We start from the raw sequence: 21,352 nt of genomic DNA, 5'->3' as shown, positions 1-21,352 counted from the left end.
AGTTCTATCCGGAGCTTACAGTGTCAAATCCAGGCTCTGCCTCAGCTGAAGAGGAAGTGGAAAGTAAACATTTGAAAGCGGCAAGGAGAGAGGTTGGCTTGCTCCCTATCCCAGGACTCTCCACTCCAGGACCCCACTGTTTTCAATAAATAAATCTCTTTTTTTACCCCTGTTTATTATTTATTTTTCTTTCCCATTTTGGTTCTAGTGAAACCTGGCAAACAGGAGGGAGCATCCTCTCTCGGACAGGTACCTCACCTGGATGCTCTGCCAGAAGCATGGCAATGGGCTGACCACTGTACCCAAACCAGAGGATATGGGATGTTGAAGACAGCAGCCTGGGCTCCCTCCATAGACAGGTATCTGGTACAACAAAGCCACGGGAGACTCAAAACCCTTCCTGGCAGAGCCCATGGACCACAGGAACAAGCCCCTCTCTGTCTGAATCCTCAGCTGGATCCTGCAGCAGGCAGATGTGAGGAAAGCGCATCCCAGGACCTTGCTGAACAGAGCAGCCCTTCCCAACAACAGCAGTCATTTTCCTCCACAGGAAGGAGATTTCAGATGAGATCAGCAAGGCTGCCAGCATGGAGCAAAGGCTGCCAGACCACCCCAATTCCTGCGCTTCAGGTTTCATGCATTCCTGCCAGGACCACTCAGACTATCCAGAAGGCCTCATTTTCATAGGGAAACATGAGCAGTTCACTTGCTCCATGGCACCTCCTCACCCTTCAGCCAGGACAAGGAGACATGCTGTGAGGGGAAGCCAAGTTGTGGAAGTTGGCTGCAGAGTGGAAAGATGATATTCCTGCTCAGAATCTGGCAGGAAGAGAGACAAGTGTGCTCAGTGGGTGCCAGCACAAGAGTCAGGCCATGTTGACTTCTCAGGGAGAACATGCTGTACCAAACATTTCTTATTGTATATCTTACATAAACAAAACATTTAGCTCACCACCCAGCACTAGCTCATAATAAAAAATGCCAGTGGCTTTCTCTGGTGCGTGTATTGAAGTTGTGTAGTCAAGTAATCTCAGGGACATGCACAGGATGCTCAAAGTGGTCTGAGCAATGATTTAAACTGAGAGTAATCAACTAGAGCTAAAAAAGGAAACCACAAACAGGTTTTACTGAGCAAATACATCAGAGACAGATGGAAACCATCCCTTCCATCTCTTTTGGGGAAAGACCATCTGACAGGTCCAGAAATGCTCCAGGACATTCCCCTCTCCAAACCCATCAGAATTTCGCCATGGTACATCACAATACACCCCTTCCACAGCAGGCTTTCCTCTCCACTGACACTGCTGCACCACAGCACAGCCAAAACCCAGTTGTTGCTCATAAATTCATCTTTCTGCACTTACAGTGTGGGCAACCCTAAGCGACCACACACACTCCCAAAGTCCCTGCCAAAACTGTGTGAATGCCTGTAGAGTCCCAAAGTCTGGGTGGGTGCTGTGGGATGGCCAGGCTGACCTGAGCAGGGGGCCCAGGCTTGCACACCCCATGAAAGGGCTGCAGGACTCCTGCCTTGGAGAGGGGTCTGCATTTTTAGGAGACCTTAAGGCAACATAGGGCTTACAAAGGACCAGGGTGGGAGGTATATTGGAGTCTGACTGACAGAGGTTGCAGTCCTGCACAACTATCAGAATCATTTTCAAATATCAGCTAAACTTTCTCCTTAAAGGAAAAAAGAAGCTTCTAAATTGCAAGGAAAAAAAACTACTTAAATTTCCGTCCACATTCTTTTGCTGAAAATAATGAAAAAATAAACACAACATGCAGAAACTGTGAAACCCCTCCCCCACACACATTTTCCTTAAAAGTCCCTCAAAAATCTCATGAGAAACTTGAGTATGATGGAAGAAATTCTTAGAGCTCAACGTTAATCAGTTTGCTCTAAAAATAAAGCAAAACCCTTGATACAGCACCACCCTGTTTCCCCCGCAAACCCCTTGAGACAGAGTTTTTGGAATGTTTGTTTAACCACACTGCTCAAATTCATGACCTATTAGAGGTACAAGGCAGATCTAGCAAACAAAAAAGTCACACTGGGGTCACTCAGTTTGTCACTCTTGCAGAATATGACCTTCAGGGTAGAATTCTTTTGAATTTTGAATTTTGCATTTTGAAAGAAAGAATTTTCCTCCCCTCTCAGTTCACCTCACGTTTAATACTCTTTTTTGGTTTCCCTGTTTCTAGGAAAGTGACACTGGGTGCAGCTGCCTCAGCCCCTGCAAGTGGTTATCAATCTCTGCCCTCCAGCAGCCAAACATGAGTTTGTCCCACAACAGTGGGAGATGCTGCATTGCTGCTCTCTCCTTGGGAAAGCTTAATCCTCATTTTCTCCAGCCTCTCACAGCTGTAAATGCAACTGGATTTCAGATTCCTGTAGTATTTCCCTAACAGCATAAGTCTGCACACCAGGCAAAAGGCACAATCCTTATTAAACACTGTTGGTTTTTAGCGGGTCCAACCTGACATGTAGAGAATGTGCAGCCTGTGCTTCCTCTCGAGACAGGTACATCTGAAGCACAGGTATCACTGAGGTCAGATGGTGCAGGTTAGCTTTTGTTTTGAGACTCTAAAGACGTCAATTAATGTCCCACTTGTGTTCATTACTGACCTGTATTGCAGCAAAGGTAAAAAGCTTCCACAACCTTATTGCCCCTCTGAGTCTGCTGCCTTGAACACCTGGTGATTTTCTTAGTTTGTTGGTTTGTTTTGCTGTAGCACAGCTGCCTTGCTGTCCTCATTGCTAAGTAATTAACAGTTTGTCCTTCCAGAAATATCCAACGTCCCAGACACTATTAGCTCCTCAGAACATCTTCAACAAAAACATTCCAGGGGAGCTGCATTAGTAGCTCTTCCACTTTCAGGGATAAGCATCTCTCCAGCCACATACCCCACTACAGAATACTGGAGTAGGACAGGGAGAGGGGTTTACTTATGGTCAGGCCCTGTTTTGCCAAGTTCTGCACAAACTTTTCATCTCACGTCACTCTGAGACTGGCACATTTCTTGTGTAATCCAGTGAAGAAACTTACCCCTACCCTACCAGTGAAGGATGGCTCCTGCACCAGGTTCCCATGGCTTCCAGGGAGTTGGGACTTCCAGGGAGGCCAGCTTGACCCATGGATCAAAACTGTGAATGCAAGCCTTAAGAGTAACTCATCAGAGACAATTCCCTGAAACTAATGGTCTTTTGGTCACTCAGCCTGAGGAAAACCTGCAGGCAATGGAAAAAGGTGCTAACAGACCCCTCTTTTAGACTGAGCCTATCAAAGGGTCCAAGAGGACCAGTATGTCTCCAGCAAAATAAAATTTCAAATAAACAACAAAAGCAACCTCAAAATAGAATAGTATTTCCCAAATACTTTTTTCCCTCACTCATTCTTTTAGTTAAAATGAGTAAGCTCACACTGTGGTTTCTCTTCTGGGTGACAAGACAGAGTCACTCAGGATTTCTGTATGCCGTACTCCAAATTTACAGCTGCCAGCACGGAGCAATTGACATTTAAAATGCAAAAGGTCCACACAATCAGCAAGTCCTTGCCCCAAAGGCTGCTGGACAGTGTGTGGGGCTCAGCATGTCCATGCAGCAGTGGGACACTGCATGTTCACTTCCTGCAGTATTTTTGTGACAAGTGACCACATTGAATCAAAGAAAGGACCACCTGGCTATGGACATGTTACCTGCTATGAGAAAGGTATAAAAGCGTGCACTTTGTGGTTTTACTTTCCCACAATAATACCCTCCCACCTTCAGCAGTCTGCAGAACCATGTCTCGACACACTCTCAGGATCCCAGGCTGAAGCAAGATGGAAATATATTTGATGCATTTTACATACATCTCTAGCCATATATTTAAAGAAACGAAAATATACAAAATAAATGTCAAAATATTTTCTTACAGATAGGTACAGAAGTATCTGCACTGCTTTATTTACACATTCTCTAGTGAGAATCTCTTTTAGAAAATCAGCTTAGGGTATAATACTCAGCACCTACGCAATTGTAGCTATGGTGTAATGGTCCTTCAGTATATTTAGACTTCTTGTATTACACTTAACACTTGCCTGATCTAAGCCATACAAAAAGCTGATATTTAAAATGCCATCAATATAGTTATTTGTTGGACCCTTCCCTCTGTGTAAAACTTGACTTCTTGTTGTGAAAAGGAAGGAGGAATAAATCCCCATGTATGACAAAACAGATTCTCCTTCAAACAGCTAGTGAATGAATGGGCACAAAACAAGGGAAAGAGGAGAGAAGAATGTCACCACTGCAGGGACATCCAGCTTCACTGACATCACCCCACATCATGCCCCAGTGCCTATAGGAAAGACTCAGGTTCCCCTTCTTTGCCCATGGGGGTTTCGGCATCTCTGAAACAGCTGCCCTTCCTCACAGAGGAGCTTTCCCGATGGCTGTTGAACTGATAAACTTGTCTCTTGAACAAGCGGTGGAGCTTCTCCTGGAACTGGTTGCCAATGAAGCAGTACAGCAGGGGGTTGATGCAGCTGTTGGCGAAGGCCATGCAGATGCTGAACGGCAGCGCCGTGTCAATGACTCCCATCACCTCACAGCTGGTAATGATGTTCATGTGAGCCAAAGCATTCAAAAACGTTAAAACGTGGAATGGCAGCCAAGAAATTAGGAAGGCCATGACAACAGCAGCCACCAGCTTTAGGACTTTGTCCCTCTTCTGCCTGCTTTTCCCAAACTCCTGTGCTTTAAGCAAGTGCCTCCTGATCCAGATGTAGCAGGTGGTGATCACTGCCAAGGGGATGAAGAAGCCAAAGGCGTTTTTCAGGAAGGCGGTTGCCACAGACCATTTTGCATAGTTCTCATAAGGAAAGGCCATAATGCAAGCATTGACCTCCAAGCTTTCAACGTAGTAAGTGTCTCGGAAATAAAAAGTTGGGAGGGAGGACAAACAGGCAAGGCCCCACACAACCAATGCTACAAAATAAGCTTGTTGTGGAGTTCTCCTTTGGGAGTGAATAGGATGGGCAATGGCATGGTACCGGTCCATGCTCATGCACATAATGAAAAAAATACTTGCAAACATGTTCAGACATAGGACAGAACTGGAGATCTTGCACATGAGAGACCCGAAGAGCCAGTTGTATCCCTGTGCGTAGTAGGTGGCCCAGAAGGGGAGGGTGGCCAGGCACAGCAGGTCCGCCATGGCCAGGTTGAAAATGTAGATATTAGCAACTGTCTTGGGGCCAGTGTGACGACAGAGCACCACAACCACCACACTGTTGCCAACCAAGCCCAGAATAAAAACCACAGAGAAGAGGGCTGGAATTAGAGAAAACTGATAATCTGAAGAGGTAAGGGGGCAGGGAGGGGACGAGTGCGACACAGCCGATGAGTTTGTCAGTGCTGTAGACAGGACTTGGAGACTTTCCATGGTGGTGACAACTGGGAAGTAGTTGCTCTGCATGTTGGTACTGGTGGAAAGAGAGTTTCTTCAGGAAATTCATGGGCTGGCAGCACTTTTCTATCACATCACTCACCTGCAGATCAGAAACCGTGTGTTAGACGTGCATTCTGCAGCTGTCTTAGCTCTGAAATCACACAGTCACAATAAAATAAAAACCATTTGAAGTTATGTCAGTAAGCTGAGTGCTGAAATAGCAGGCAGCCCTGCTGAACTCCTTACCTCCATCCCACTGACAAGATACAATTAGCCCTAGGGAGGTCACAGCACTTTTTAATGAGCCTGGCAGAGAAGAGAGCAGCTGGGGTTTATCCATGATTACACATGGTGCTTTCTGTGACCAGCAGAGCAGAAAGATTATGGACTCAGGAGCTGGAGACACTTTAGGAACTTCTGTGACCCAAAGGCCACACTAAAGCTCTTCATGATCCTTTTCTCAGTTTTCTCATGCTATTTCCAGCACTCTGAACAGTTAAAATAATATAAAAAGGCAGCAGTTGCCATTGGAGATCAGGTGTGTCACACCTGAGGGTCTCCTGGGACTCCATGGGCATGAATGCAGCCTTTTAACAAGACTATTAGGAAACCAAGCTGTGATTTTTTTTTTTCCAATTCACAGGGCTGAATTCAAAGACACTGAAGGGTCTGCAAAATGTCATTCACTGTCTGTGTCCTTCTCAAACATATCTGCATCTCCTTCCCTCATGACAGCTTTAATCAGAACAGTGAAAGAGATAATTTCAATGTAGACACAAGCAATAAACTCAGTCCTTGCAGGCATTGGATTTAACAGTTCTATGTGCTGTTCATTTAGAAATATCAGGACTGGATTTCACTAGGGGAAAATGTAGCTATAAAACAGCTAAAATAAGAGAGTTAATTGACAGGTCTGTCTTTGTTGCATTTCAACGGTTTGTGTCTGCACTCTGAGCAGGACATTTTGCAAACTTTAAGACTTTCTAAGTCAATAAAGAAGATATCATACCCAAGTATTTTATTTTACATACTAGAAAGACACAATTAATTTTTAATTAAGTTTTTGTGGAACCAGTCAGGCATTTAAGAATTCCCAAGGAGCCCTAAAAGTAACAGAAATTTTCACCAAGACAACAGATTTGGGTAATGATCTCTCATTTAACAGAAGGCAACCGATCATTTCAAACATATTTTTCTGTATCAACAGTTTAATGTACAGTAGCTTATCATTTGCTCAATGCAAAATATGCAATACACTACTTTGGATATACTGAGAAAAATTTAATTTTAAATATATTGTCTCAACAATGAAAATTCAGCCGGGGAATTTCTGCAGAGTGCCAGTATTTAAAGTCACAAATAGTTGATCATAAGCCTATGTTCTGTATTCAAACAGGTCTTAAACCCAATGAAAGCTTTTTTGTTTGGGAACACAGATATTCAGAGAGGGTCTGGAGTCACATTTCCCCCTTAACTCTTATGTGCTGAGCCCTTCACTTTAACATATAGAAGTTGAAATCTCAGTACAAGTCACAAAGCATTAAATACCTCACTGACTCCTAGTAGAGGGACCACACCATAATTACTTGTAGCTGCATTACAGAGACCAAGGTTTCATTGACAAACACACTCCCCCCCTCTGGTCATGAACAACTGGTGCCTTAGGATCTGCTCTGAGCTACTCATTCTACTCTTACTGCAGACACGAGACATGATTCGAAATTATGTTCTAAGGGCAGATAGAAAACCTACCTGTCAAACCCCACATTTGTCTGGATGCAGCTCTAGAATTCCATGCGCCTTTTTTCCGTTTTCCTTCTCGTGAGTATCGCCACCAGCAATCTGCTCTCTCATATCTTCCCTTTTCCCACTGGGAGACTTTAACCTAAATAACTTGAGAACTGAAATATGAATGCCTTCCAGCTTCTTTTCCTTTTGGAAGCAAAATAGTTTGAGAAACCCCCTTTCCAAGGCCACGTGAGCGCATGCAGTAAATCAGGAGAGAGCAACAAGACAGCCAGAAAAAAAAGAAAAAAAAAGAGAAATGAAGCAAGCAAGAAAAAGGAAATTTATACAAATATCCCTGTGGTTTTCTACTGCAGCTCTTGGTCCAGGAGGATACACCCACATGCAGCCCCTTTCTGCCCTCCACGTGCACAGAAGACATGTGGGATCCTCTGTGGAAGGATTCGTGCATCTCTGAGGGCAGGGGGATTCCCATGCAGTCCGTGGAGTCCTAGCACTGGCTAACACATTTGAGAATGAAATAACATTTGAGAATGAAACTAACTGGCTGTTAGTCCTGGCAGAATTGACCATGTGAACACAGAGAGACAGAAAGTGGAAGAATATCACTGCATTCACAACAGCATTGCCTGCGTAAGGGGGCTGATCCCATCTCCCAGTTAGTTAGGATGGGAAAGCCACTGCCCTATTCCTTGCAAAGACATGCACACTGCTGGGACTAAGGAGGGCAGCAGGACAAATCCACATGGCTGAGAGCAGGCTTGGTTCTGAGGCTGAACGGGGGTAGGACATCACCAAAACGAGCTCATGCCAACTCCCATTCACATAACACAGAGTTTTTACATCTGCTCCTTCTTGCATCACACACTGTGCCTGGCCCCAGCCTCCTCTCCCTGGAAGGAGCTCCAAGGGGGCTCCTGGAGGATAAGAAAGGGGCAAAGGAAGCACCCATAGGCTTAAACATTTTGCCGTGATACCTGAGTGTGATCTCCTCTGCAACAACCATCCATCTACTGCGGACACATGTGCTGTGCTCCCCAGCAAGGCTTCATGTGCCAGACAGAATCGACCACTGGAGACCCTGTGGCCAGTGACGTGTCCCTTTCCCCCAGCCAGGTGCTGCTGGCTGGCTCTCAATCACTAGCCAGTGCTGCACCCAAGCACACCCCATCCTTTGAACACCAGCACAGCCTTGGAGCAAGGTGTATGCACCTGTGGTGGCTTGGGGAAACCCCAGTGCCTGCCCTTGCTCCAGGACTGTGCAGCACACCAGAGACAACAGGTGTCATCCGCTCTGTTCATACCAGAGTGACCCAGAGGAGAGATGGAACAGGGAAAACATCTTTTTACCAGCATCTTCAGGGGAAACAAGGGCTGAGCAGGCTGTGGAGAACAGTCTCACCAGTTTCACCATAGCCCAGCTATGTCTTTGACCAGAAAAAGCTTCAGAGAGTGTTGAAGAAGTTTATCAGCAAACTCACATACATTCATCCCCTGGAGGTGAGTACTACATTCAAGACGGAGAGAAGAGTTCTTGGCAGCTTTTGTCTTTATCTGCCTCATAATTCAAAGTCCAGTTCTTAGCATTTTCTGTGCTAAAAGGAGACGGAGTTATTTAAAGAAAGGGAATTCCACGCAGCATTTCTATTTACCACAGTGCAGCAATTTACTGCTTCAAGGACATGATGACAAAGCAGTCGGTGGTCAGGACTGCTAGGCTGCAGGCACACAGTGTCTGTGCTTGGAGCAAACATTGGAAGAGAGATAAAGTAATGAGTCCTGCTGCAAAGGAGAAGAGATGCATGTTTTGCCACCAGTTTCCCCTGTACACATCCTGCCTGGGGTCTGCAGGACTGCTGGCTCACAGGTGAGTGACCTGAGATGTCAGCACTCACTCTGAACCATATTTATTAACTTTTTTGGTAACAGGACGCGCCAGGACACCCTCAGCCAGTAGTCCTTGCTGCTAGTTGCACACAAGCAATTGGTAAAAGGTTTTGCTCCATTGCTCAGCAAATACCCAGCGAAGGAAAAATGCACAAGAATGTTTATTTCCCAAAAATAACAAACACTAGTTGTTTAGACTTACATATAAAGTTTTCCTTTCCACACAACTTTTGATCCTTACAGATACTGACTGTGTTCATTCTGTTTTGCCTGCAAAACTGAGACTTTAGCAGACAAGAAATGGCCCTGATGCACCCAGTGTAATGGGGGTCATACCTCAGGCTGCCCTTTGACAAATCCTGGTCCCATTCTTTCCCCTGCCAATGCTCAGTGCATCTGATTCCTTATCTGATCCCAAGTTCTCACTGCAAAGCTTCCTCTCACTAATGTACAAATCCCTCTCTCTTCTATTTCCTCTGCCATTTCTTTCTTCCTCTCACTATTTCTGAGCATTCTTGTATGGCTGTGAAAGGGATGCCCAAGTTGTCTGTGCACAAAACAACCTCTTGCCATGTAGTGCTGCAGTTGAGCTAATGCCCCCTGAGCTTGTGGGATGTGTTTTCCACAGCCAGGCTGGTAAATCCAGCACATGGATTTGCTCCAGCAGTGCCCAGCACACAGCTCAGCACAGGGAAGAGCCTTTTTACTGCTCATCTGGCTGCAAAGTTACAAAAGCTGGGAGTTTTCAACACAAGACATGCTTGATTTTAAATAAGTAGAAGCTTGAGCTTTCTGGGGGTTGGATTTGGGGAAGGATTTTAAGTATGTCTTTTATACCAACTAAAAAAATTCACAGTTCAAGAGGAGCAAGAAATTTGCTGCAGGCTCACATATAGCACTTAGGTTTGTCTTTCTATCCTCAAGCCTATGCACCTAAAGAGGTCAAAAGATCAACAGAAGTGTGTAAAAAAAAAAAAAATCAAACCCAAAAACCCCAAACCACCACCACACACAATTCAAATAGCAACTTCTGATCAACTGTACAAGTAAAAATAAAAGGATCCATGTACTCCAAGTCCTACGTCTTGGATTTTGCAGGGAAGTGCTGCCACTGTCAGGGATGGAATATTCCAAACAAGCAGCCTGACTGTGCCAGGAGGCTGTCAGAGCCACCTCTTGAGGCTAAACCTTGCCAGCCTGCCAAAGGCTCAAAGTAATATGAGATCCAGATGCAAACTGTATTCATGACCTTGATTTGTTCCTTTCGCAGAAACCAAGAGGGGAAAAAAATATTTTATAAATGTGCTCCCCAGGTTGCATAACCCAACATAGGTGTTGATTTACAGCAGGATCTCCTGACTCCCTGGTCCCGGGGCTGGCAGCAGGAGTTGGGGATCCAGCATGCATTGCCAGGGCAATGATGATTTTCATCACGCCAGACCCTGGGATTAGCTCAGTTGGATGGATGCCAAGATTGCAAGTTTGATCCCTGCATTGGCCATTCACTTAAGAGCTGGACTTGATGATCCTTGTGGGTCCCTTCCAACTCAGAATATTCTGTGATTCTGGGGTGTGTTGTGCCAAACAACAGGCCATCTGCACGTGCTCCCCAAAACCATCCTGCCTGCAGCTGGGTTCCCCACATTCCATAAACTTTTCTAAGCATTCCTCCTTCCTGCATTTGTTTGTTTAAGGGTTTCTTTAGGGATTCATTGCTCAGTCCTTCAAGTAAGATTGGAGAACCTACCTCACCCTTCCCCAGCCACAGAGCACTCCTGCAGAGAAAGCTGATTGCTTGCAGCCTTTCTGGAGACTTGGGGAGGGGAGCAGTTGTGAGCAGTGACCGTGAAGGTTGAAGGCCAAGGCAGTGAGTCCTATTCCCACCCAGCATCCATGGTTCTTGCTGGGTCAATTCTGGGTCTTAGCACTGTCTCATGTACCTCTAAAGCATGATCAGTTCTGGCAGTGGGTGTCTGCAAACGCGGTGTTTTGGCAAAGAGGAAGAACTACCAGAATTCTCAAAAGCAAGACCTTCATCAGTGTTTCACTCTCCTTCCTGGAGCCATGATTTCACATGGAAGCACTAAGTAGGCCTGGGGAAAGTGATGCTTTTTCACTTCACAGCAGCACAGCAGTGAACACAAGGGCCACCCAGACAGGGGCCATCAGATATGGGGTCAGAGAGCTCTTGTCCCATTGAACGGACCTTCTATGCTGGAAGAGGTCAGTTTTGGAGCAGTTCAGTGAGTGTGACAGAGGCGTTTAGGAGGGAAGAGGGATGCCCTTTCCACCTCCAGCATGCAGAAAACTTATCCAGAGCATTTATTTTATGAGAGATGTTTGTGTCCAGCCAATAGCACTGCCAAGACTGAGGTTATCATCCATGACATTGTTTGTTCAAATTATTGGCTGTAAGCATTTTACAAGTTACTAAAAGTAGTAAAGAAAACAAGCATGTAAGTGATTTTGGAAACAAGCTGCACCCATTGCTATTAAAGGCAGGGAGTGCACACACACCCTGGCACTGCTGCCTGTTCTTGGGGCATGCCTGCTCTTGCTGAAGGCAGCAGGACTTGGTCAAAACTCCATTCCTGAGTGCTGCACAGCTCCCAGTCATGCCCCTAACACAGATAAACCACCAGACTCCAGGGCTTGCCAACAACAGGCACAGAGCCTAAATGCCCATAGCAGCATCAGTGGCAAAGCACAGCATTTCAGCAACTGAGATGACAGCAGGAACCCACAGTCAGCTTTCATAATTTATCATCACAGGTAATTTTCTCCTACTCACTTCTCTCAAACCAGTTGCTGTGATGAGCAGCAGAAGTCAAGACACTGATGCCCATAGCTTGTGGGAGAGAGCTCCCTCCTGTCTAACTTCTGCTATATTAGTACTAATATAGTTGTATATAGCCTGGCATTTAAAGGATGTGGGAGAATGCTTCACATTTCTTTTTAGGGTCTCAAGGTGATATTTAGGAAGAGTTAGGACTCTGTAGAAAGTTTTATAGAGTTACAGAGCACCCAAAGGGTCTCTTTCCAGAGATCTTTTAAAAACAAAAATCTTCCTTTGCTGTTTTGAACTATAACCACTGCAAATAGCTTTCCCACTTTTTAAGTGCTTTTACTAGAAATTTCTCTTATGTTCCAAGAATACTGAGATACACATGAGAGTTCACCAGCTAGATAAAGCTTTGGGGGTGTCAGATTATTCCTGACATTTGTGTATTCTACCTTATTTAGTCAATCTTTTAACCAACAAAGCTGTTAAGTGATTCTGCTCATTCCATCTTTTCCCAACAAAAAGTGTAAAGAAAGAAAACCTTGCTCTTTTAACTTATTAGACCAGCAAGACCATCCCAAAGTAGATGTTTTGACTGCTGCCTCCATCTTCTAAAGAGAATTCATCTCCTCAAAACCTACAGTATTAGGCAAGGCTCTTGTCATCAGCTACAAACAATTTCTGAAGGGAACATGCTAGGCTATAAATCCCAGATGTCAGATAAATCAGTGACTGAAAAAAAGACAAAACCACAACAATGGTCATGTGATGGGTGGAATACATTTTAACAGAAGACCTGCAGTGGTTCAGCTTTTCCAGTAAAGCTGGATGGATGAACCACCTCAGCCAAAACACGATGCACTCCAGAAACCCTCCCAGCAGATGGAGTGAGACAATCAAAATCCCTGCACGTGGAGCACAAAGAGCTGAGCTTGGAAAAGGGAACCCAAGAGCAGGATGCTAATATTTGAAAGGACCATAAAGGGAAAGTTTGTTAAAAAGGTAGCTAGAGAAAAAACTCATGTCAGTTCTTCTCAAGCAGCATGTCCTTACCTTGTCTCTACAGCACTTGGCGTGGCAATGACTGGTAGTAGAGATGCTCAGGAAGCTGGAGCTGGACAGGCAATGCTGAGCACTTCTTGCCAGGAGCACTGGGCACTGCAGCACACACAGGACATTCCTGTGGCCACTCTCTTGGACCAACACTCAGCCTGCAGCAAAGGTTTCACTCTCCACAGTGCTGAGTGCTGGCACACCACTGCATTGCTTCCACTGCAAGGGCAGCTGCAACCAGGGCTGCCATCGGTAAGTACCGCCAGCCACAAGGCTGGCAGCTGCAAGGCAGCTGCCACCCCACATTCATGCTTTGTGGAATCTTTACAAGGAGCAACTGGAATTGCCAAACCTGTGACAAAGTGTAAAAATCTGGTCACTTTGATACTTATGGGTTTCCTTGGCCCTATAGGCTCTAAAGCAAGGAAACATTCTGCAGCTGTATGGTCCTGTTCCACCACAGTGTTTTAGTCCAGTTAAGCAACATCTGGCAGCAATGAGCTCCAAGAGCTGCATGCGTTTGGTCTGAAAATTTCCAATATGAAATCAAGGAGAGTTAGAGAGAGCACTGGGCTTAACTAAGAGCTAGAACATGGTAACACTGCTGGAATTACAACCAGAATTACAACCAGAAATAAAGCCTGTGTAGAATAAAAGGGACACCAGAGGAAGAGATTCATCTTCTTCAGCCTGAGCTACAAACTTCAGCTAAAGACAAGACCATTCCCAAGCACACAGTGCAGCTCACTTGTCCTGCACAGAGATCAGCAGAAACCTGTCTCCTTCACAGGGTTGCACAGACAAAATTATGGAGTGATGGATATTCCTAGCTGTGCTGCATCAGGAGGCAAGAGAAGCCATGGAGATTCCAGCAGCAGGACACCCCTCCAAGGTGATGTCCTCGAAGGAACAGTCCCAGCTGAGCCAAGAATACAGAAAACAAAGATTCACCCACCAAAACCTTTGGCCTGACCCCAGACATGATCAGCTGGATGGAGTGAGCAGTGCACATTTCCACCTTCCTCTAGGGCTCCCAGGACCAGCTCCTGGGCACAGTGCCATCACTGCTGCTCTTGGTGGAAACCAGATTTTGGTCCAGTAACACTGCACCAAAGCCTGTCTAACTAAATAAATTATGTTGTTTACAGCTAGAAGATGGTCTCCATTACACAACATGATCATCCTGGCCAAGCTTCCAGGGAGAAGCTGTCCTTCAGGGGATTGTTGCTTGAAAAAATGACGAAGAAAACAGAAGTAGCTGAAGCCAACATAGTGATTTAACAGCGCAGGAAACCTAATCTGCTTCTGCTGAGAAAACAGAGCTGCAAATTTGTCCAGTTCGCACTTCCTGTTGGGCATACTATACATTTGGGGGTTTAGCCACTGTCTGGACAGAGCTGGCAGAACAGGGGAGAGAAAGAAAACCCAATCTGTAAAACATGAAAAAAGAAAAAAGCTGAAACAGACTGAGAAATTCAGAGCAAGGAAGTGCACTGGAAGGCAGCGGGCTGACAAAAGGTGCTTCAAGCACATCAGAACACAAGAACTCCAGCAGAGAGAAGTGGAAAAGACAAATTAAAAGAGTGACAAAAAACAAGAGCAGCAATTGTGTCACTGGCTGCCCTAATGATGCATCAGCTACAAGCCCTGGGTCTAGTCTTCCTGTCATCATAAGCAGAATGATCAGCCTGGAGATTGCTGATCCCTGGCTGTTGAGTGCATCAATCAGGCCCCCAAATGCAATTTCCCTTTACAGTGTGGATACAGGACAAAAACCAGGGCAGGGGCAAGGACAGAGATTTTTAATGACCCAAGCCCAGCTCCAACTGCTCAGTGGCATCTTCCAACCTTCTGGAGACAGGCAGTGCCCTGGGAAGAACAGTGTGCCTTTGGGGTGCTCCATGTTTCGACCACAGGGTTCATCTTTCACCACTCATAGATGGCTCAGGGCTTATCCCAAGAAGAGGCACTGCCAGGACACAGCACTCCCCTGCATTTTCCCAGCTGTCAAAGAACATGAGGCTTGCACAGCTCCTGGCAGTATCCCATTTTACTGCACAGGAGTCACAGCCATCACCAAGGCTGTGCTCAGGGCTTGGTCACAGCTGCATTTCCCTGAGTCTCAGCCCGGACCATCTGTCAATATGTGCAACCACGCTGGGGTGAGAGCCCTCACCTCACACCTGGATGGCAGAGCCACCTTCCACTGCCTTTGCCGAAGCTCTAGCTGGAGAAAAGCACAAAAACTCCTCCCAGAACAGTTATTTTGAGCCAACTGCCAAAGAGACTCTGATAATGGTGATAACCCATGAGCAGGAGCTTCTCCTAGACAGCTGCCAGGGGAAGTCTGTCACCTGTTGCTGTTTGCAAAGGGCAGGATTTGGGAAAACTACTATCAGAGCATGATGCTGGGCTGAGAAATCTCCCTGCCTCTCAGGGCAGCACTTAATCAGCTTTGATGTACCTAAACACTTAATCCCCACGGGGCTGCAGCAGGAAGAACCAGCTATTTTCATTGTGCGCAGTCCAACCGACCCTGCCATGCCCACGGTTCACCTGCCCAAAAGGTACATGCTCTTCTTCTTGCCTCCTTCTCTACTATCCATCAGGTATTAGATGCTGTGGCTGATGTGTGGCTGGTCATGTTCTTTCTTGTTATATTTATATTTATTTGTGCAGCAAAGGCTGGGCTGAGTCTGAATGTCTCCAGTTCATGCCCAAGCATGTGCAAATGTACACCTGAAGAGACCATCCTCTGCAACAGAGCTGGACTGAAAACCCTACCTCGAGAAATAGCAACATCCACCATCTCTCTAAACCTCTCCAACAATTATTTGCGGATTCTCAACACCAACACCTTCAGAAACCTGACTTTCCTTCACAGCCTCTGGCTAGACGGGAACAATCTGACTTTCCTGACCCCAGGAACTTTCCATGCTCTCAGCAGGCTGCAAGAGCTGCACCTCAGCAGGAACTCACGCCTCACCTACCTGCACGCAAACACATTCAGAGGACTACTAAACCTCATCAGCCTGGATTTGTCCCACTGCAATATCTTTGAAATCCACCCACTTTTATTTTCACACTTGCCTTCTTTAGAAAGGCTTGATTTAGCCTCCAATAACATGCGGTATGTCCCACAAGCCTTTAGGAACCTCTCCAGCCTCACGAGGCTGTCCCTGGAGGGCAATCACATAGAAGCCATCGGCAGAGATTCCCTGAAGGACCTGGAAACCCTATACGATCTGAATCTCAGGAAGAATCGGATATGGATCATTCAAAATGGAGCTTTCACAAAGCTTCTCAGATTGGGCATGTTAAATTTAGGACACAACTTCATCACTGATTTGCCTAATCAGCTTTTCAATGGGTTGATCCAGCTCAAGACCATGCACCTTGAAGCCAACAGAATCACTGCTGTCGACTGCACCTTCAGACACCTGCTCAACTTGAGAAACTTGTACTTGAACAACAACCAGATCTCCTCCATCTCAGACTCTGCTTTTTTATACTTAAACAAGCTGCACTTCCTTCACCTGAGCAAAAACAACCTCAGCTCCCTGCCCAGGGGCTTGTTTGCCAAACTGACCAAACTGAAGTATGTGTTCCTGTCCAACAACCCCTGGAGGTGCGACTGCAGCATGCTCTGGTTTTGGCGCTGGACGGCCACACGCAGGGCTATCATTGAGGGGCTGGACTGCACCTTCCTGGGCCTTCCCAACACAACAGCACCTGAGGACCCCCGCCCTGGGGACCTGGGGGACTGCACAGTGCCACTGGAGCTGGCCAGTGAAGACAAGTGCAGAGTGGCCAGTACCAGTGTGGCTCCTGGGCCCCCCCCTCTGCCAGGCCAGCTCATCCTACTGGCACTTGCCTGCCACATGTGGTACAATGAGAGGGGATGGGGCACCGTGGTGGCCATGTTTTAATGGTGTTTCAATTATAAAGTGGAGGCTACTTATTTTCTTAAAATTTGTTTATGAACAATGGTTTTCATGACAGGTGGATTTTATATGGAAAAAAAGGGATTTTATTATATAGGAATAAATTATTTCCTTCACGGGCAATACTTTAATCTGAAATGCTAACATCAGAATTCAATGCAAATGCTCACATTGGCGAGTTCAGGGCTGGGGCTTGTGCTGGTGATGTGGGGCCGGGAAGCACGTTCCCCTCTGTCCTCCCCATTTGTCAACTGACCACAGCCAGGTGTGACCTCCCTGGGAGGGGCTGCCTTCCTGTGCCCAGCCCATATTGGGCATATTGTGGGTATTGCTGAAATAGGAATAAATTGCACATGCTCCAGTACATCTGGAGTCCTTAGAAAAGGCCCAGTCCACCAGCATCACTGTGAGCACATGGTACCTTCCCACAGCGGGCACACAGGTATCTCTGCTGTTAAGAGTGTAAGACAGTGTTGGAGGTGTGGGCAAAAATATCACCATGTAAAATATTTTACTGCTCAGCTGCTCCTCACAGCACTGAACCTCAGCTAATGTGGCTCTGCATTCACCCCTGCAAAGAGGTCATTTTTCTCAGGGATGGTCTGTATGAGTTGTGTCTCCCTGCACACCATCAAGGAGGTCTGTCACAGCACCACCCCAGTGCCATACCCCTAATCTGCCTCCCTCCAGCTGCTGGGAGACACAGATCAGCCTTCTGCATGTATATTAAAAACCCTTATCCAATGTTTAGTGAGTGCTCGCAGAAGGAAGCAACAGAATGTGTGCCAGACACATCACATAATTCCTTAGAGGAATTATCCCAAGCTGGTAAGAGGTAAGAGAGAAATAAACCCTTGTTTAGGGCTGAAAACACACAAACCAGCACATTTTGACATGGGAAACCTGCCATGGAGTGCAGAGTAGGACCAACCTTTGTTGTTGCACCAGGGAAGGGATGAAGTGGGGCTTCACAACAAAACCACATGTGCTTCACCCTCATTATATTCATGATTAGGTTTGTGCAAAGTATTTAACGGTCAATACAATAAATTTTTGCTTACACTGTTGGTGCTGTTTCACCATCCTCACTCTCCTCAGCTTCACATACTTTGAGAAGTAGTGGAAAAAAACTCCAGTTGGTTTCTTGCTTTTGCATTCCTCTCTATCAAGCTGCAATAGAAAAAGGCAAAAGCAAAAAAGCGAGCAAAGTCCACCTCAGCAATTGTTTAAGTCCCTAAAATACTAGATTTTTTCCATTGAATAATGTAAATTGGCAAAAAATTTATATGGACGAGCACCTTGTCTTCTCTGAATGCTTTGAGAAAATATTCTTTCCACTTTTACACCACCACCTCATTAAACAGTAACAGGAGCACAAGTTGCATCCTCTGTGCTATGATAAAAAGTGATAGAAATATTTAACAAGTTATACACAGTATGCTCAGGGAGAACATGTAGCTACATTTTTAATCCACAAAAAATGAAACATGCAAGGAATACAAGAAAAAGGCCAGAAAAAAACAGGCCCTGAGGAGGCAGTCTGGGCTTGAAAAGTCATTTGAAGGAGGACATTGAGATTAAGGGTAAGGACAACATGCACCCAACAAAGGCAGCAGCAAGTTCAACTGTTTAAAAAAATATTCACTATGAACAAATCTGATACTGCTAAAAAAACCTTGGAAACAAAAAGCATGTAATTGAAGAAGCAAAACCAAGTATAAATACCAACAAATAATTTAATATGAAAGAGGAAAAAGAGTTGCAGGAAGAAGGAAATGTGCTAAAGTTTACATCTGTTGGAAATTTTAGGTGTGTTTGACAAAACAAACTATTTGAAAACCTGCTTGTTAAGAGTGTTTAGTGGAGAGAAAGCACTTGGTTTCTCCTGATTGCCCTGCACTGGACCTTCAGTGTGAGAGATGTGCTTTGCTTGGACCTCAAACTTTTCTTTCTTAAATACATTCAGCACAAAGAGGAGATGCTTTCCCATTCTGTAATTGTCAAAGTACCCATTTCTCCCCCTTTAACCTGGTACCAGGAGGCAAAAGAGGCAAGACAGGACAGATGCACATGGCCACTTCCAGAGTCCAAGAATTTTGATCTTAATTACATCACACCCCCAGCCAGTGCCATAAATTACCAGACCACTGTTTCAGTGGAATGGCTGTGACTCTACTTAACAGTATATCGCTCCATCTTGAGTGAAAACATGCAATTTCCTGTGGGAAGCTTTGTTAACATACTTTTCTTACAAAAAAATTGTACTAGTGGAAAGTTTCCAGCCAGCTTTGCACAAGGCTTCATGCAGGGAATCACTGGGGTGGGTTTGCTGATACTCTATACTCAGAGCAGGGAACACTCCCAGCCAGTGCCACCGCCGCACATGCCCTCACCCCTGCAGCAGGCAGAGCTCCTGCTCATCTCCTCCCAGGTGCACCAGCCCCACTTCAGCTCCCTGTCAAATTCCTCCTTTTCACCTTCCCTTTTTTCATCTCCTACACATAGAAAAATTAAATCCCTTTCACTCAATTAGCCCTCATACAAATGTTAATCTCTGAAGTCCCCAAGGTACAACAATACAGAAGCTGCTGCTTCAAACAAATGTCTCCTGCCTTTGCTTTTAACGGACCTTTCCCTAATGTGCTCCCAGCAGCACCAACCCCTCAACATGCTCTGAAGGACCAGTACCTAGTATCGGATTTACATCAGGCCATTAAAGATGAAGAAAGATTGTGTGTGGCACTGCAGCCCAGAAGCACCAGCTGCAACTGAAGACAGGCTGCTATGCTGCGTCAGTGCAAATAAGGAGAGAAGCAGGTATTTAAATGTTTTTATTTCAACTAATGCTTTGCCACCATATTACATCACTTTGAATAGCTTGGAATAGCAATATGATCTCAAAATATAGCAAACAGCTTGCCAAAGCAAGAGAGTATTAAATCCTATGGATACAGCATCTTCCTTCTTTGGTGACAATGTTTCCGTTTATCTGTAAAAATAATTTTGTGTTCCAGCACATTTGCTGTTCACTTTATTGAACTCTGCTGTTTATACCATTTGCCTCTTCCCTGCACAAAACCTCTCCACAATGTAGTATGGTTTTGTATCTAACAGCATTTTAAATAAAAAAGTTACAGTTTTCATGCAGATTTTTGTAAAAATTTTTTTTCTAGGTGCACAGAACTGAGCCAAGATGCATACAAAAATGCATTCACTTCCATTCTCAGGTGTAACTGTGCCATCAGCAACATCATCATATGTTACTGGAAGAGGTCCAAGGATGGTGGTATTATCATATGTAGTATAACCTTAAAAAACAAACAAACCAAAAAAACCCTTTTTATAAGCAGCAAGAGAAAAAAAACCTGCCATGCTTTATTTGTAAAGTAATCAAAATAGTTAGATGTACAAAAAAGCACCATGTACAAAGAATACCAGAGAAAGTACATCTTCCTAATCACACATTTCTCATTTAGCATTGCGAGCTGGCCTGCAGGTCCCAACTTGTACTGTAGCTTTATTTGAAAAATTAAAGATGTGGTCAAACCTAGAATATGCTTGGACTGTATGATAGAAATTAAAGTGGACTGCAGATAGAAATTAAAGTGGACTGCAGATAGAAATTAGATTTGTTTCCATTACAACTCATACCAACCACCTTATAGCCCTCAGGGGTAAAAAACCACATATCAAGTATCTGAGAAATAATGGAGTGAAAACAGCTCCAGAGCAATACTGCAAGATGCAGGTCTGCTATGAATGCATTTCTGTGAGCTCTTGATAAGTTAAACTTTCCTTTGGGAAAAGAGCACGTCTGTTGGTTAAAACTCCTTCCCCCTGAGAATTTTGATAAATCTGTCTTGCAAAGCAAAACAAAGTCCTTCGAACTTCAACAGTTCCAAGGCCAACAGCATTTCAACATGATCACAGCTGATCTGCTACTCATGCACCCACGGTGGCAGGTTGGGTTTTTGTTGCATTTTGGGGTTTTTTTCTTTACATGGATCGTCTCTTTTATACTCGCTTCATTCCTCTGCCCATCAAGCAGGCAAACACAGTCATGACCATCTTTGGCTTCACTTCCACAAGATCTTCTGGAAGAGCATAAACTCTGGCACCAATTCTTCTTGCCATGGACACAGCATACCTGTTTCACCATGGAAAGATGAGGTGGTCAGCACCAAGACTGCTACCAGTAAATGACAAGTCAAATCCTGCCCCATCCAACACAATTTCACCTATTCTTTATTAAGATTCAAGATGTGGAACAGTTTAATCACACCACATCATTTGGTTTACACCCAGTAAAGTGTTTTTTGATGTGCAAATTGACCTTTGAATGTCAAGTCCACTTTACCAACAGTTAAAAAAGAATCTTAATTAAAATTTGTTAGGGCTAATAGCATATATAATGAAGGATTAATTATGTAACATTTCCTCTTCTGTTTGCTCCTTATGAATAACAAAGTGAGGCTATTATCTGCCAGAAATTTTGCTGTCATTCTGCCACT

General features: G+C 45.0%; 3 protein-coding genes across 8 annotated transcripts in view; 1 reads left to right on the top strand and 2 right to left on the bottom strand.

The window, feature by feature from the left end:
• Positions 1–3,799: 3,799 nt before the first annotated feature.
• On the bottom strand, positions 3,800–18,020 carry AGTR2 (angiotensin II receptor type 2). The gene is made up of 3 exons (XM_042027514.1): positions 17,903–18,020; positions 7,182–7,392; positions 3,800–5,529 (listed from the first exon to the last, which is right to left on the bottom strand). Exon 3 carries the CDS (start codon positions 5,454–5,456, stop codon positions 4,338–4,340), a length of 1,119 nt encoding a protein of 372 aa, XP_041883448.1. The 5' UTR covers positions 5,457–5,529; positions 7,182–7,392; positions 17,903–18,020; the 3' UTR covers positions 3,800–4,337.
• Positions 15,399–20,516, top strand: LOC121664288 (nyctalopin-like). Its single transcript, XM_042027504.1, has one exon. It carries the CDS (start codon positions 15,540–15,542, stop codon positions 16,824–16,826), a length of 1,287 nt encoding a protein of 428 aa, XP_041883438.1. The 5' UTR covers positions 15,399–15,539; the 3' UTR covers positions 16,827–20,516.
• Positions 19,658–21,352, bottom strand: part of PLS3 (plastin 3) — a 50,479-nt gene continuing 48,784 nt past the window's right edge. For all 6 annotated transcript variants that reach the window (XM_042027462.1, XM_042027490.1, XM_042027480.1 and 3 more), the window contains one exon: positions 19,658–20,988. In XM_042027462.1, the coding sequence (XP_041883396.1) occupies positions 20,856–20,988 (133 nt within the window). In that variant the 3' untranslated portion in view covers positions 19,658–20,855. The remainder of the gene's footprint in view (positions 20,989–21,352) is intronic.

Source organism: Corvus kubaryi, unplaced genomic scaffold, assembly GCF_017639235.1.
Source record: "Corvus kubaryi isolate FWS band 111438036 unplaced genomic scaffold, C.kubaryi_AGA036_p1.0 130, whole genome shotgun sequence".
NCBI classification, from domain to species: domain Eukaryota; kingdom Metazoa; phylum Chordata; class Aves; order Passeriformes; family Corvidae; genus Corvus; species Corvus kubaryi.
Note: the sequence above shows the minus strand (reverse complement) of the source record. Positions and strands in the feature narration are given on the sequence as shown.